The following is a 16,460-nucleotide window of genomic DNA, read 5'->3' as shown; positions in this document are numbered from 1 at the left end:
TTTAAAAACTAAGGGGCACAGAGTGCCAGCTGCACCTGTTTCCTCGGCCACAGCAGCGGAGAGGAAGTCACATGGTGTACTGTAACTTTTAAGTGTGGGTAAAGACTGGCTTTAACCGGTCTGAACTGCAGTCCAGCAACGCGTGCTTTACTGCAAGGAAGGATCTCTCTCTCTTAGCAGAAAAAAACCTACATTTATCTTCAGGCTCTGTATTGCCTAAGGAGAGAAAAACCCTGGAAAAAGAACATTTCCATTGTTGGAGATAGTAAATTCCGTTTTACTTCAAAACTCTAAGAAGTCTCTGCTACAGAATTGACTCTCTATTGCCTGTTAGTGTTTGCTGGAATTCTCAGTAAAGTTTCCACCAAAAGACTGCTCATTTTAAAGTCCAAGTAGACTTATTGCTGTGCTTCTCATTGCAAGAACTGTGTGACGCCTGCTGCAACTGAAATACTTTGAATGCCTATCTATTAAAGACTGTTTTGTCAAATTCACCTGGAGACTTCGAGTGGCATCTGATTACTCTACTTTGGGACACTTCATCAACTGGGAACGTAACCCACCAGGACTTATAACCCAGCTACTTATTTTATTCCTAAGAAACACCATTTTTAAAAACCTGTTAACCATTATCTTTTTGAATGTATGTGTGTGTGAATGGGGGGTTAGGATTAATAAGAAGTTATAAGGTCATTAGGCATAAATTTATCGTAACAGCGTTGAAGATTTAGTTTATCAATAAATAGTTAATTTGTTGTTGTTTAAAAATACCTGGTTTGGTGTATTTTATTCTGGGGGTTAATAAAGTGTTTAATTTGGCTGTTTTCCGGTTAGGTGGGAAACTTTATTAATATGCTATGACCTGTGGAGTGATAGGACTAAATTGACAGTGCATTGCTCCCGCCTCGGTCATAACATATTAATTGGGGACTTACGTCTGAGATATCATATTAATTGCTCTTGCTTCTGGAATCATATTAAGTGCTCTTGTGTCTGGGATCATATTAATTGGGGTGCTCGATTGTTAGGATCCAAATCTAATGCCAGTTATGTTAATTATAAGGGGAGTAATAATTTGAAAGAGAAAAAATAAAAGGAACCAGGTTTCTTGTATAATAGGTTAAAGGCTGTACCATCGGAATGGCATTAGCAGTTGCCACAGTGTTTCTGGGAAAGGAGAATGTGTCCCTCAATGACTTGACAACTTTAACTAAGAATAAACTAAAAGAATTGATGGCAAAATTGGGGTTAGAGTTGAAATCAGGTGCTAAAAAAGCAGAGATATTTGATGTCATACTCCAACATTTAAAATTAGAAGGCGACGAGGAACAAGAAGATAGTAAGTCAGGGAGTGATGCTGTGGTATTGGTTGGGTTTCAGCTAGAAACGAAAAAACATGAGGCTGAAAAAGAATTAAGAAAATTTGAACAAGAAAAAGAAACAGCAATAGCATTGGAAAGACTTAAGCTTGAATTCCAGAAAGGAAGAGAAGAAAGGGAATTTAGATTGAGAGATGGAACTGAGACAAAGGGGTAGTCTTGAATCCAGGGAAAGATCTGGTCAGGAAGAATCTGAATTCAGCCCAGGATGCAGCAAAAATCTGTTTAAATTTATACAAGCTCTTACTAAGTTTGAGGAAAGGGACGTAGAGGCATTTTTCATAACTTTTGAAAAAGTAGCCAAACAAATAAAATAGGCAAAGGAAAGCTGGACGCTACTTATGCAAAGCAGTTGATAGGCAGAGCTCATTACATTTACGCCATGCTTCCTGTCATGCTTCTGCAGATTATGAGATGGCAAAAAAGGCTATTCTCACTGCGTATGAGTTAGTCCCTGAAGCTTACCGTCAGATGTTTTGGAACTTACGGAGATTGGCTGGGCAGACGTATGTAGAATTTGAGAGGGTGAAGCAAATTAAATTAATTTTGACCATTGGATACGGGCATTAAAGATGGAAACCACATAAGAGAACCTTCGAGAATTGATTCTCCTGGAAGAGTTTAAAAATTCCATCACTTCAGTAGTGAGAACTCATGTAGATAACCTGAAAGTTTTGAAAGCTGGGTAAGTAGCGGAAATTGCTGATGATTTTGAGCTTGTGAATAAGCCAAAACGTTTTGTCCGTCACCCCCATTAACCCGAGAAGGATAGAAAGTGGGAGAGTGAAAGGAAGGCAAGTAGCTGGGGACAAGAAGGAACAGCTGGGAATGCCCCAGGCTCATCTCCTCAGGCCAGAAAAGAAGGTTCTGAGGGTAGGATTGAGGCACGTAAGCCCAAGTGTTATCATTGCCACAAAACGGGTCATCTTCATTCAGAATGCTGGAAATTGCGAGGTAAACCCATAGGACTGTTGGGATACACAAAGCTAACGCAGAGAAAGTAGCTCTGACCGAGCGTACAGCAGACCAGGTTGTACCTTTAATGGCAGCTGTAAAACCAGATACAAAAACTAAAGTGAATGTAGAGATTAAGAATAAGATAAGAAAGTTATAATGAATTTTTGTCCAAGCGAAAAGTAACTCCATATCCTTTAAGTGAGGCAGAAAAGCCTATCATTATACTCAGGGATACAGGAACAATCCAAAAACTCTTGCTGGGGAAAGATACAACGTTTCCACCAGAGAGGGCCTTGAACGCCAAAGTTTTAGTTAATGGAATTGGCAGGGACTATATACCCGTACCTTTACATAAATTATGCCAAGAGAGTGACTTAAGATCTGGGATGGTAACTGTAGGAGTTATCCACAGTTTGCCAGTAGAGGGAATTGATCTACTCCTAGGAAATGATTTGGCCGGATCAAAAATATCAATTTCTCTTATAATTACAGAGGAATCAAGTGAAGTTAGAGAAACAGAACAATTACAGGAACAAGTTCCAGGAATATTTCCTGTGTGTGTAGTCACCCGAGCAATGGGTAAAAGCGTTCCATTGTCGGAGGTAAAAGTGGCACCGTAAACAGATAGCCGAGTATCTGAAACCTTATTTGGGGATTTAGATAATCCAAATGAGATGTTTAACAGATCTTCTATAATTGCAGCACAGCAAGCTGATCCAGAGTTATACCGAATGGCAGAGATGGCTCTGACAGAAGCTGAGGCGAAAGGAGTTCCAGAAGGCTATTATATGGAAAACGGGGTTTTGAGGAGGAAATGGAGACTGCCTCATAGGCCTATGGACGAAGACTGGACAGTTGTTGAACAGATAGTGGCACCACCTAAATATCGCCAAGGATTATAAAGGTTAGCACATGACATTCCTTTTGCAGGACAAAGGGGGATTCGGAAGACTAAAACACATAAGCAAACATTATTACTGGCCAGGCCTTACAAAGAATGTAAGACAATTTTGTAGGACATGCTATATATGCCAACTGCAACCTATCATAAAACTGGCACCACTAGCTTCCATACCAGTGATTGAGGAACCATTTAGCAGGGTATTGGTAGACTGTGTAGGACCCTTGCCAAAAACAAAACATCAATACATACTTACTGTCATAGATATGGCTATTCAATTTCCAGAGACCATTCTTTTAAGGACAATTACTGCTAAAATAGTAGTAGGAAAGTTAACCCAATTCTTTACGAGATATGGATTACCACTTGAAGATCAATCGGATCAAAGTTCTAATTTCATGTCTAAGATAGTTCAAGAAGTCATGGGCAATTTGTGAATCAGACAGTTTGAAATCTTCAGCATATCACCCACTGTCACAGGGAGCTTTAGAGAGATTTCACCAAACTCTCAAAACAATGATTAGAATATACTGTCACGAATATCTGCATGACTGGGATAAAAGACTAGGCTTTCTTTTATTTGCCACCAGAGAGTCAATGAATGAGTCTATAGGCTTCAGTCCTTTCGAACTGGTTTACGAACATGAAGCAAGAGGTCCTCTAAAACTCGTCAAAGACAGATTCTTAGAACAAAGGAATGAATCTTTGATACTAGACTATGTATCTGTGTTCCAGGAAAGGCTCACGAAAGCTTGCAGTGTGGCTCAGGAACACCTTAAAACATCCCAAGCCAATATGAAAAAAGGGGCAGACAAGAATGCAAAGACCTGCAATTTTCAATCAGGTGGTGTTACCATTACGGGGGAACCATTAAAAGCATGATTCAGCGGCCCATATAAAGTGAATAAAAGAGCGGGTAAGGTAGATTACTTGATTGACACCCCTGCTCGCCGGAAGAACAACTGGTTGTGTCACATAAATATGTTAAAGCAATATTATCGCAGGGAGGAGGATAAGCCAGTACAGCTATGTCAGGTAATCAGGACTGTTCAGAAGGAAAAGGATAGTGAGGATGAGGCAGAAGGAGGCCTAGAAAATTCTCAGATTGAACCTCCAACTAGCTGTTTGGGAATACAGCCAGGAAAATTGGACAATATGCTTTTGCACTTAGAGGCAAAACAATGTGAAGACCTAATCAGGATTTTCACAACACTTAAAAGAGTCTGCAGGGATAAGCTGGGATGGACAACCTTAGCCACACATGTTGTGGATATAAGGGAATCCGTTCCTTTAAAGCAACATCCTTACCGCTTAAGTCCGGACAAACAGGCCCAAGTAAAAGCAGAAATCCAATACATGCTGGAAACAACTTAATCGAACCTAGTCAAAGCAGCTGGAGTTCACCAATATTTCTAGTACCCAAACTTGACAGGTCAACCCAACATTGTATAGACTACAGAAAAATCAATACAGTAATGAAGGCAGACTCCTACTCAATTCCACGTTTAGAAGACTGTATTGACAGAGTGTGCAGTGCTAGGTTTCTTACTGAGATTGACTTGTTAAAGGGATAATGGCAAGTTCCTTTGACTCCTCAAGCCAAAGAGATATCAGCTTTTGTAACACCAGACGGTCTTTATCAGTGCTGGGTGATGCCATTCGGGCTAAAAAAATACCCCAGCCATAGAGTCATAGAGTTATACAGCACAGAAACAGGCTCTTCGGCCCACCGTGTCTGTGCCAGCCATCAAGCTTATCTATTCTAATCCCATTTTCCAGCACTTGAGCTGTAGCCTTGTATACTGTGGCGTTTCAAGTACTCATCTAAATACTTAAATGTTGTGAGGATTCCTGCCTCTACCACCCCGACAGGCAGTGTGTTCCAGATTCCAACCACCCTCTGGGTGAAAACATTTTTCCTCAAATCCCTCTAAACCTCCAGCCCCTTACCTTAAATCTATGCCCCCTGGTTATTGACCCCTCCGCTAAGGGAAAAGTTTCTTCCTATCCTCCCTATCTATGTCCCTCACAATTTTGTATACCTCAATCAGGTCCCCCCTCAGCCTTCTCTGCTTTAAGGAAAATAACCCTAGCCTATCCAGTCTCTCTTCATAGCTGAAATGCTCCAGCCCAGGCAACATCTTGGTGAATCTCCTCTGCACACTCTCCACTGCAATCACATCCTTCCTATAGTGTGGTGACCAGAACTGTACACAGTACTCCAGCTGTGGTCTAACTAGCATTTTGTACAGTTCCATCATAACCTCCCTGCTCTTATATTTTATGCCTCAGCTAATAAAAGCAAGTATCCCATATGCCTTCCTAACCACCTTAGCTACCTGTGCTGCTGCCTTTAGTGATCTATGGACAAGTACACCAAGGTCCCTATGACCCTCTGTACTTCCTAGGGTCCTACCACCCATTGTATATTCCCTTGCCTTGTTGGTCCTCCCAAAATGCATCACCTCACACTCTTCAAGATTAAATTCCATTTGCCACTGCTCCGTCCATCTTACCAGCCCATCTATAACGTCCTGTAATCTAAGGCTTTTCTCCTCACTATTTACGACACCACCAATTTTCGTGTCATCTGTGAACTTACTAATCAAACCTCCTATATTCACATCTAAATCATTAATGTACACTACAAACAGCAAGGGTCCCAGCACCGATCCCTGCGGTACCCCATTGGTCACAGGCTTCCAATCGCAAAAACAACCCTCGACCATCACCCTCTGCCTCCTGCCACTAAGCCAATTTTGGATCCAATTTGCCAAATTGCCCTGGATCCCATAGGCTCTTACCTTTATTTATTTATTTAGAGATACAGCACTGAAACAGGCCCTTCGGCCCACCGAGTCTGTGCCGACCATCAACCACCTATTTATACTAATTCTACACTAATCCCATATTCCTACTACATCCCTACCACCTACCTATACTAGGGGCAATTTATAATGGCCAATTTACCTATCATCCTGCAAGTCTTTGGCTGTGGGAGGAAACCGGAGCACCCGGCGAAAACGCACGCAGTCACAGGACGAACTTGCAAACTCCAGAATTGAACCCGGGTCGCTGGAGCTGTGAGGCTGCAGTGCTAACCACTACGCCACTGTGCCGTGTACCTTCTTGACCAATCTCCCATGCGGGACCTTATCAAAAGCCTTACTGAAATGCATGTAGACTACATCAACTGCTTTACCCTCATCTACACATCTAGTCATCTCCTTGAAAGATTCAATCAAGTTAGTTAGACATGATCTCCCCCTGACAAAGCCATGCTGACTATCCCTGATTAATCCCTGCCTCTCCAAGTGGAGATTAATCCTGTCCCTCAGAATTTTTTCCAATAGTTTCCCTACCACTGATGTTAGACTCATTGGCCTATAATTGCCTGGTTTATCCCTACTACACTTCTTGAATAATGGTACCACATTCACTGTCCTCCAGTACCTCTCCGGTGGCCAGAGAGGATTTGAAAATTTGTGTCAGAGCCCCTGCAATCTCCTCCCTTGCCTCACATAGGAGCCTGGGATAGATACATCTCATCTGGGTCTGGGGATTTTTCCACTTTTAAGCCCGCTAAAACTTCCTCCCTTTCAATGCTGATTTGTTCAAGTATATCATAATCCCTCTCCCTGATCTCTACACCTACATCGTCCTTCTCCATAGTGAACACAGATGAAAAGTAATCATTTAAAACCTCACCGCTGTCCTCCGGCTCCACACACAGATTGCCACTTTGGTCCCTAATGGGCCCTACTCTTTCCCTGGCTATCCTCTTGCCCTTAATATACTTATAAAACGCCTTGGGATTTTCCTTTATCTTGCCCGCCAGTGTTTTTTCATGCCCCTTCTTCGCTCTCCTAATTACTTTCTTAAGTACCCCCCTATACTTTCTATACTCCTCTAGGGCCTCCACTGTTTTCAGCCCTCTGAATCTGCCATAAGCCTCCTTTTTTTCCCTATCCAATCCTCTATATCCCTTGACATCCAGGGTTCGCTGGATTTATTGGTCCTACCCTTCATCTTTACGGGAACATGTTGGCCCCGAAATCTCTCTATTTCCTTTTTGAATGACTTCCACTGGTCTGATGTAGGCTTTCCTACAAGTAGCTGTTCCCAGTCCACTTTGGCCAGATCCTGTTTTATCATATTGAAATTGGCCTTCCCCAAATTCAGTACCTTTATTTCCGGTCAGTCTTTGTCCTTTTCCATAACTACCTTAAATCTTAGAGTTATGGTCACTATCCCCGAAATGCTTCCCCACTGACACTTCCACCACTTGTCCGGCTTCATTCCCTTAGATTAGGTCCAGAACCGCCCCTTCTCTTGTAGGACTTTCTACATGCTGGCTCAAAAAGTCACTTTTCAAAGATTAATGAATCAGGTGGTAGCTAGTGTTCCCAACTGCGTAGTGTATCTTGATGATGTACTAATATACAGTAACACTTGGCAAGAACACTTAAACCAGCTAAAAATTCTGTTCAAAACAAGCAGTGGACTTCGTGATAAATATGGAAAAAATCAAATTCAGAAAAGCAAGAGTAACTTACCTCGGACACATAGTGGGGCAAGGACAAGTATTGCCAAAAATGGCAAAGGTACTGCCTTAATAGAGGTCCTTATCCCTAAATCTAAATGTGGAATAATGAGATTTTTAGGGATGTGCAGTTTTTACAGGAAATTTTAGCATCGTGGCTGCTCCATTACCCAATTTGCTACAAAAAATGAAAAACAAAGTAGTATGGTCAGATGAATGCCAGGCAGCTTTTGAAAAGCTGAAGGCAATCTTAAGTAATGAACCAGTGTTGGCTGCTTCAAATTTTGCAAAACCCTTTAAAATAGCTATCGATGCTAGTGACCTGGGGTTTGGTCCAGTCGTACTGCAGGATGACGAATTGGGCATTGAAAAACCAGTAGGGTACTTTTCAAGAAAACTAAATTGCCATCAAAAAAAATATTCCACTGTGGAAAAAGAAACATTAGGACTTTTGCTGGCTCTCAAACATTTTGAAGTATATGTCCGCCAAGACTATAAAGAAACACTAATATACACTGACCATATCCCATCAACGTCTGTGGAAAAATTTAAAAACTAAAATGCTAGTGGAGTTTGTTGTTACAACTTTATCATTTGAAAATTGTACATATTTCGGGGAAAGACAATGTTATCGCCGACGCTCTGTTAGGAATTTAACCATGTTGTTACATGAATGGCAATGGTACAAAGAAAACATTCGTAAATTATCAGTAGAGTGAATGACATCATGAATGTGAAAATATGTTTAGTGTTTTTTTCCAGTTTCTGTTTTACATCGTAATGAAATGCATTTTAAGAATGGCATTTCATTTCACCAACAGTGCAGGTGTCATGGAAGTGTAGTTTATTTTTCTGTTTAAAAACAGTGTGCCTTTAAAAACTAAAGGGCACAGTTTGCCAGCTGCACCTGTTTCCTAGGCCACAGCAGGAGAGAGAGGAGGTCACATAGTGTACTGTAACTTTTAACTGTGGGCATAGACTGGCTTTAACCAGTTTGAACTGGAGTCCAGCAAAGCGTGCTTCACTGAAAGGATCTCTCTCCCTTAGCAGAAAAAAAAAATCTACATTTATATTCAGGCTCTGTATTGCCTAAGGAAAGAAAAACCCTGGAAAAAGAACATTTTCATTGTCGGAGGTAGTAAATTCTATTTTACTACAAAACTCTAAGAAGTCTCTGGTACAGAATTGACTCTCTATTGCCTATTTGTGTTTGCTGGAATTCTCAGTAAAGTTTCTACCAAAAGACAACCCAGTTTAAAATCCTAGTCAGACTTATTGCTGTGCTTCTCATAGAAAGAACTGTGTGACACCTGCTGCAACTGAAATACTTTGAATGCCTATCTATTAAAGACTGTTTTGTCAAATTTGCCTTGAGACTTCAAGTGGCATCTGATTACTCTACTCGAGGACACTTCATCAACTGCGAACGTAACCCACCTAGAGCATGGCTACCCGACCTGAACCCGAAGGGACCCGACAACATGTGTCGGGTTCGGGTCGCTCCTCCGGGTCTGGCATTCGGGCTCGGGTCGGACACACTCTTCACCACCTTCGGTACGTGGGTCCAATCTTAAATGTCCTTTTTAAACAACCTTTCAAGTCCAGTTACAGTTTTTGTTGCTTAAAAAGTGAAAAACGGAAGCTAGGTTAACTGAAAATTCCAGTGGTCAGGTCGGGCACGGGAAAAAATGAAAGGGCTCGGGCCGGATCGGATCGAGGTTCTGTCAGGCTCGGGTTGGGTTTCATTTTCAGACCCGAGTGAGCCTTTAAACCCACCAGGACTTACAACCCAGCTACTTACTTTTTTCCTAAGAAACGCCATTTTTAAAAACCAGTTAACCATTGTTTTTTTGAATGCCTGTGTATGTGCATGGTGGTTGGGGGGTGGGGAGTGGTTAGGATAAATAAGAAGTTATAAGGTCTTTGGACATAAATTTATCTTAACAGTGTTGAAGATTTAGTTTATCAATAAATAGCTAATTTGTTGTTGTTTAAAGATACCTGGTGTATTTTATTCTGGGTGTTAATAAAGTGTTTAATTTGTCTGTTTTCTGGTTAGGTGGGAAAACTTTAATAATATGCTATGACCTGTGGAGTGATGGGACTGAATTAGAGTCATAGAGTTATACAGCACAGAAACAGGCCCTTCGGCCCATCGTGTCTGTGCTGGCCATCAAGCATTTATCTATTCTAATCCCATTTTCCAGTACTTGGCCCATAGCCTTGTATGCTATGGCGTTTCAAGTGCTCATCTAAATACTTCTTAAATGTTGCGAGGGTTCCTGCCTCTACCACCTCTTCAGGCAGTGTGTTCCAGATTCCAACCACCCTCTGAGTGAAAAAACTTTTCCTCAAATCCCCTCTAAACCTCCTGCCCCTTACCTTAAATCTATGCCCCCGGTTATTGATCCCTCCGCTAAGGGAATTTTTTTTTCCCCATCTATCCTATCAATGCCCCTCATAATTTTGTATACCTCAATCAGGTATGGTGGCGGGGCGGGGGTCAGCCTTCTCTGCTTTAAGGAAAATAGCCCTAGCCTATCCAGTCTCTCTTCATAGCTGAAATGCTGCAGCCCAGGCAAAATCCTGGTGAATCTCCTCTGCATCCTCTGCAGTGCAATCACATCCTTCCTATAATGCTGTGACCAGAACTGTACACTGTACTCCAGCTGTGGCCTAACTAGCATTTTATACAGCTCCATCATAACCTCCCTGCTCTTATTTTTTTTTTTAGAGATACAGCACTGAAACAGGCCCTTCGGCCCACCGAGTCTGTGCCGACCATCAACCACCCATTTGTACTAATCCTATACTAATTCCATATTCCTACCACATCCCCACCAGTCCCTATATTTCCCTACCACCTACCTATACTAGGGGCAATTTATAATGGCCAATTTACCTATCAACCTGCAAGTCTTTGGCATGTGGGAGGAAACCGGAGCACCCGGAGGAAACCCACGCAGACACAGGGAGAACTTGCAAACTCCACACAGGCAGTACCCGGAATTGAACCCGGGTCGCTGGAGCTGTGAGGCTGCGGTGCTAACCACTGTGCCACTGTGCCGCCCCTTATATTCTATGCTTTGGCTAACAAAGGCAAGTATCCCATATGCCTTTCTAACCACCTTATCTACCTGTGCAGCTGCCTTCAGTGATCAATGGACAAGTACACCAAGGTCCCTCTTACCCTCTGTACTTCCTAGGGTCCTACCACCCATTGTATATCCCTTGCCTTGTTAGTCCTCCCAAAATGCATCACCTCACACTTCTCAGGATTAAATTTCACTTGCTACTGCTCCGCCCATCTTACTAGCCCACCTATATCATCCTGTAATCTAAGGCTTTCCTCCTCACTATTTATGACACCACCAATTTTCGTGTCATCTGCGAACTTACTGATCATACCTCCTATAATTGACAGTGTATTGCTCCCGCCTCGGTCTTGCTGCAATTATATAAAGCCTTGGGAAAGCACACCTGGAGTATTGTGTGTAGTTTTGGTCTCCTTACCTAAGGAAAGGTATACTTTCCATAGATAGAGTGCAATAAAGGTTCACCAAACTAATTCCTGGGATGGAGGGATTGTGCTATGAGGAAACATTAAATAGACTGGACCTTTATTCTCTGTAGTTTAGAAGAATGAGAGGTGATCTCATTCAAACATACATACATGCAAACATACAAATTAGGAGCAGGAGTAGGCCACTCGGCCCCACAAGCCTGCTCTGCCATTCAATAAGATCATGACTGACTTAAACTCCACATTCCCACCTACCACAATAACCTTTCATCCCCTTGCTTATCAAGAATCTTAAAAATATTCAAAGACTCTGCTTCCATCGCCTTTTGAAGAAGAGAGTTCCAAAGACTCAAGATCCTCAGAGAAAAAATATCTCATCTCTGTCTTAAATGGGCAACCCCTTATTTTTAAACAGTGACCCCCTAGTTCTAAATTCTCCCACAAGAGGAAACATCCTTTCCACATCCACCCTCAGAATCTTGCGTTTCAATCAAGTCGCCTCTTACTCTTCTAAACTCCAACGGATACAAGCCTAGCTTGTCCAACCTTTCCTCATAAGACAACCGGCCCATTCCGGGTATTGGTCTAATAAACCTTCTCTGAACTGCTTCCAATACATTTACATCCTTCCTTAAATAAGGAGACCAACAGTGTTCACAGTACTCCAGATGTGGTCTCACCAATGCTCTGTATAACTGTATAACAGTTACAGTATAACTGTATAACTCTGTATAACACAGTGGCGCAGTGGTTAGCACCACAGCCTCACAGCTCCAGGGACCCGGGTTCGATTCCGGGTACTGCCTGTGTGGAGTTTGCAAGTTCTCCCTGTGTCTGCGTGGGTTTCCTCCGGGTGCTCCGGTTTCCTCCCACATGCCAAAAGACTTGCAGGTTGATAGGTAAATTGGCCATTATAAATTGTCACTAGTATAGGTAGGTGGTAGGGAAATATAGGGACAGGTGGGGATGTTTGGTGGGAATATGGGATTAGTGTAGGATTAGTCTAAATGGGTGGTTGATGTTCGGCACAGACTCGGTGGGCCGAAGGGCCTGTTTCAGTGCTGTATCTCTAATCTAATCATAACCTCCCTACTTTTGTATTCAATTCCCCTTGCAATAAACGATAACATTCTATTAGCTTTCCTAATTACATGCTATAACTGCATACTAACCTTTTGTGATTCATGCACTAGGACATCCCAATCCCTCTACAGCTCAGAGCTCTGCAATCGCTCACGATTTAGATAATATGCTTTTTTATTCCTCCTGCCAAAATGGACAATATCACATACAAAATTCTTACAGGGCTCGATAGGGTAGATGTAGGAAGGATGTTTCCCCTGACTGGGGAGTCTAGAACCAGGGTAAACAGTTTCAGCATAAGGGGCAGGCCATTTAGGACTGAGATGAGGAGGAATTTCTTCACTGAGAGGGTGGTCAATCTTTGGAATTCTCTGCCCCAGAAGGCAGTGGAGGCTCAGTTGTTAAGTTTGTTCAAGATTGAGATTGATAAATTTCTAGATATTAAAAACATCATGGGATACGTGGATAGTGCAGGAAAATGGTGTTGAAGTGGAAGCTCAGCTATGATCTCACTGAATGGTGAAGCAGGCTCAAATGGCCTACTCCTACTCCTTATGTTCTTATGTCTGGTTAATTGTGCTGTGGCAGAGAATCTAAAATGACATACACAGCAGTAACAGTGAACTATAAATTCACCATCATATTCTGGTTAATTGTACTGTGACAGTGATGACTCCCTTTGATATATTGGGTGCAGGCCAGATTTCATGCATCATTAACAGCGAGACTGCAATCAGTTTATCTTGAGTCTGCTAGAAAAAGCTCATAAATAAAACAGCCAGATATGGCACCAATCTAGAGTCATAAATGGAGGGAAGAGTTCACATCCAAAATGGGCCTCAAATTATTCACACACTTTTAGCTACAGGTATCTATCTCGCCACTTTTTGTATCAAGAGATGACAAAAGACTATTCTGGAATGTTCATATTACTCTGCCATAATCCAGCTTTAGAGTAATTCATCACACTTCCAAAAGATGGAGTGCAGGAAACAGGGACAGTCACCACAGCCACATACATATACCTGCATTATTGCAGATCCTGCTAAAGCATTGCTGAAGAGTGACTCACTCTAAAACCTATAGCAGATAAAAATCTATATTCTGCTTTGAAATAGTACTTGGGGACAGTAATAATCCATGAACTGGGTTGCATGATGTCTTTAAAACAATAAAGGGATTCAAAAGGCTAGATATAAATGAACTCTAGAACAAAGGGGTATAACTTTAAAATTAGAGCTGGTCCATTCAGGAATAACATCAAAACATTTTTTTCCCACAAATGATAGTGAAAATCTGGAATTGCCCCTGAAATTTTCTAATCTTTATTAGATATGAGTATCGCGGGATATGGAACTGGAGTTGAGCTACACATCAGCCATGATCTTATTGAATGGCCAAATAAGGCATGACGGGGATGACTGATCGACTCCTATTCCTAATCTACACATGTTCCCTTTATTACTATGCATGCATGTGGAACTTCATCATGATTTTGTTTACTTCAAGCCTGTGAGTGGAACTGATTGAAGTTAAAAAAATTAAAAATTGGTAGATTGCAAAGAACAGTACTTCACTGGGAGCTGGATTCCTTGACATCCCCTATTTGTAGCTTGTACTGTGTAGCTTTTTGCACTGATTTTAAGTTTGGTAGCTATTGCTCCACAGTGTGATACAACACTCAAGATCAAGTGGGATATGTCATTACCCTTCTAATCCTTCCTGTGTAAAGAATAAACATATGAGAATGACAGATTATTTACATACTTGGGCACAAGTTCCCTTCCACAAGTTGCCATTAATCATGGGAGTTGGGAGGAAAACTAAGTCATTTGGGACACCATCACATCACTGGAGCAGTGAGAATCTTCCCAAACTCTCGCACAACCTTTGCCTGATCTCAAGAAAAGACCTTTTACTGTTGGTTGACCCAAGAAATGGCCACTGCACGAAAAAGTTTTAACTTTCACTGGTGGAACCTGGACTGCCAGGGAACACTAAATGAAGATTAGCTCCAATCCCAGTTATCCAACAGCCACTTTGTAACGGATTCTCCAAGTCTTGCTTTCAAGTGAAATAAACTATTTTGATTAAGAGATTATTTATCCAATATATGTGATGTGGTGTGTGTTGTGCACAGCAACCAGATAATACTTCCTCCCAATGGAAGAAGGGGTGGGGGCTCCACAATTCAACGGCTGTTTCTTGAGACAGATAACCCTAAAGACAAGGCCTTCCTGGCCCAGTAAGGGGTTACCGGAATGATCATAACTATCTCCTCCTGATAAAGATTAAGGGTGGAAAGGTATACAGAAATCTCCTCAGCCAGGAGATTGCTGGATTATTCAGGGCTATTACAGACACTACAGTAACATCCTGCAGTTTAACGTAGAAAAATGCCAGCAGAACCAGCTGCCTTAATGTAGCCCATTTAACTAGAGACATCCAGTTAAGGTCATCAATCTAAAACATTGGGTCCGATTTTAGCTCTCTGCAAGTGGGTGGGTTTTGCATGGGTTAAAATCAGGCCAATGTTAACTCTGTTTCTCCATCTACAGATGCTGCCTGACCTGCTGAGCATTTCCAGCATTTTCAATTTTTATTTCAGATTTCTAGGATCTGCAGAATTTTGTTTTTGTTTTTAACTAGAAATGTGGTTTAATTTGAATTGAACGACAGCAATTAACTTCCTCTCACAAATTTAAAATTTTCCTTCTCAATGCAGTGCGCCACAGAGCATGAGAGAAATTTGCAAACCTGTAGAGAAATACATAGAAAATAAAACTATAGATTCTGTCCTTCCAAACATGGGTTGCACCCTGTGCAAAGGAGCACACTTGGAGTAGTATAACTCTGAGCGAAGTACTGGTATTTACAGGACTGTCACTGATAATGATGAGAGCAATTAGATGGAAGGATGAGTATTAATCACACTTTGTTTGTCACAACATTCAAGCACAATGCTTTAAATACCATAATCCCAGCAGCGATTGGTACCAAAATGTAAAACAACTCCTAGCGGCAACACCAAGTATATCTGTTTGAAAAAAGGGAATGTTTTTCTACCTGTTTACTTCAGTACTGAATCACATGCTGCAAACAGCAAAGACACCAGAAATGAAACGATTAAGAGTGTTCTGTGATTTTAAATAAGAGTGCTTTTTACCTTCCTTGGACTGTCGACATAGCTGGGAGCGATAGCAATGTTTGCCCCAGAGTGTGGGCTGTTGTCAGAGGCTGGGCCGGCACCTTTCCCAGAATGCACTGCTGCCTGCTGCTCTTCGAAGCTCCTGGAGACCATTAGAAAGGAAATACATCATTTATTTTTGAAAAATGAAGGTACTATAGCAGCAGTGTTAAACTAAACCTTGTGCGGAGACCCACTTGGTCTGAGGCAGGATTAGCCCCACCTTCAACTAAGGATCCCTTTAACGTCACAGGTGTGGATTTTTAGTTTCTCCTTACTGTGCAGCAAAAAATTAGTTTAATTAAAGAGCTATCACGGTGATTAAGTTTCATTATCACATTTAAAAACACAATCCAGACACTTTGTTGCGTTGCTTTGCGATTGGAGTTTGAGTCATTTAAAAAAAAAACACAATCAGCCTAGTTCAGGAATCTGCATTGAAATGCACAGATTCAGTTCCGCAGCTCATCCCTCAGCACTGACATTTCCCTCTCTATTTTCACTCTGCCATTCCCAACGCCAGTGAAACTGTATAAAGCACCATCACAACGAAGCCCACGTTTTCAGCTTATTTTATTCCAGCATTTTGTCTGACAAAACTTCAGGGATTTCAACTTCTGTCCCTTGGATCTATGCGGATCGCGATCCCCCCGATCCATGCGGATCGCAGTCCCTTGAATTAGGAGGTCCTAATCACCAACTGGGTTGGAATATGAAACTAACTGAGTGGTAACGGATATGAAATTTGAAACAATCACACAGGGACTAATCAAAGTTAAATATGGATTTGAGACCACTGAATAATTGTGGGAAGAATGAATTCAGTTGATACATTAATTAAGAGACTGTGTAATGTTTACAGGGTGAAGAATATTATACCAGATTTA

At 41.7% G+C, this 16,460-nt stretch overlaps 1 protein-coding gene across 11 annotated transcripts in view; it reads right to left on the bottom strand.

The window, feature by feature from the left end:
• Positions 1 to 16,460, bottom strand: part of depdc5 (DEP domain containing 5, GATOR1 subcomplex subunit) — a 231,917-nt gene that overhangs the window by 69,250 nt on the left and 146,207 nt on the right. For all 11 annotated transcript variants that reach the window (XR_010977295.1, XM_068055365.1, XM_068055368.1 and 8 more), the window contains one exon: positions 15,553 to 15,676. Coding sequence is in view for 10 of the 11 variants with exons in the window: in XM_068055365.1 (XP_067911466.1) it covers positions 15,553 to 15,676 (124 nt within the window). In the remaining variant the exon portion in view is untranslated. The remainder of the gene's footprint in view (positions 1 to 15,552; positions 15,677 to 16,460) is intronic.

This window comes from Heterodontus francisci, chromosome 23 (genome assembly GCF_036365525.1).
Source record: "Heterodontus francisci isolate sHetFra1 chromosome 23, sHetFra1.hap1, whole genome shotgun sequence".
NCBI lineage: Eukaryota > Metazoa > Chordata > Chondrichthyes > Heterodontiformes > Heterodontidae > Heterodontus > Heterodontus francisci.
This window is presented reverse-complemented; position numbering and strand designations above follow the sequence as displayed.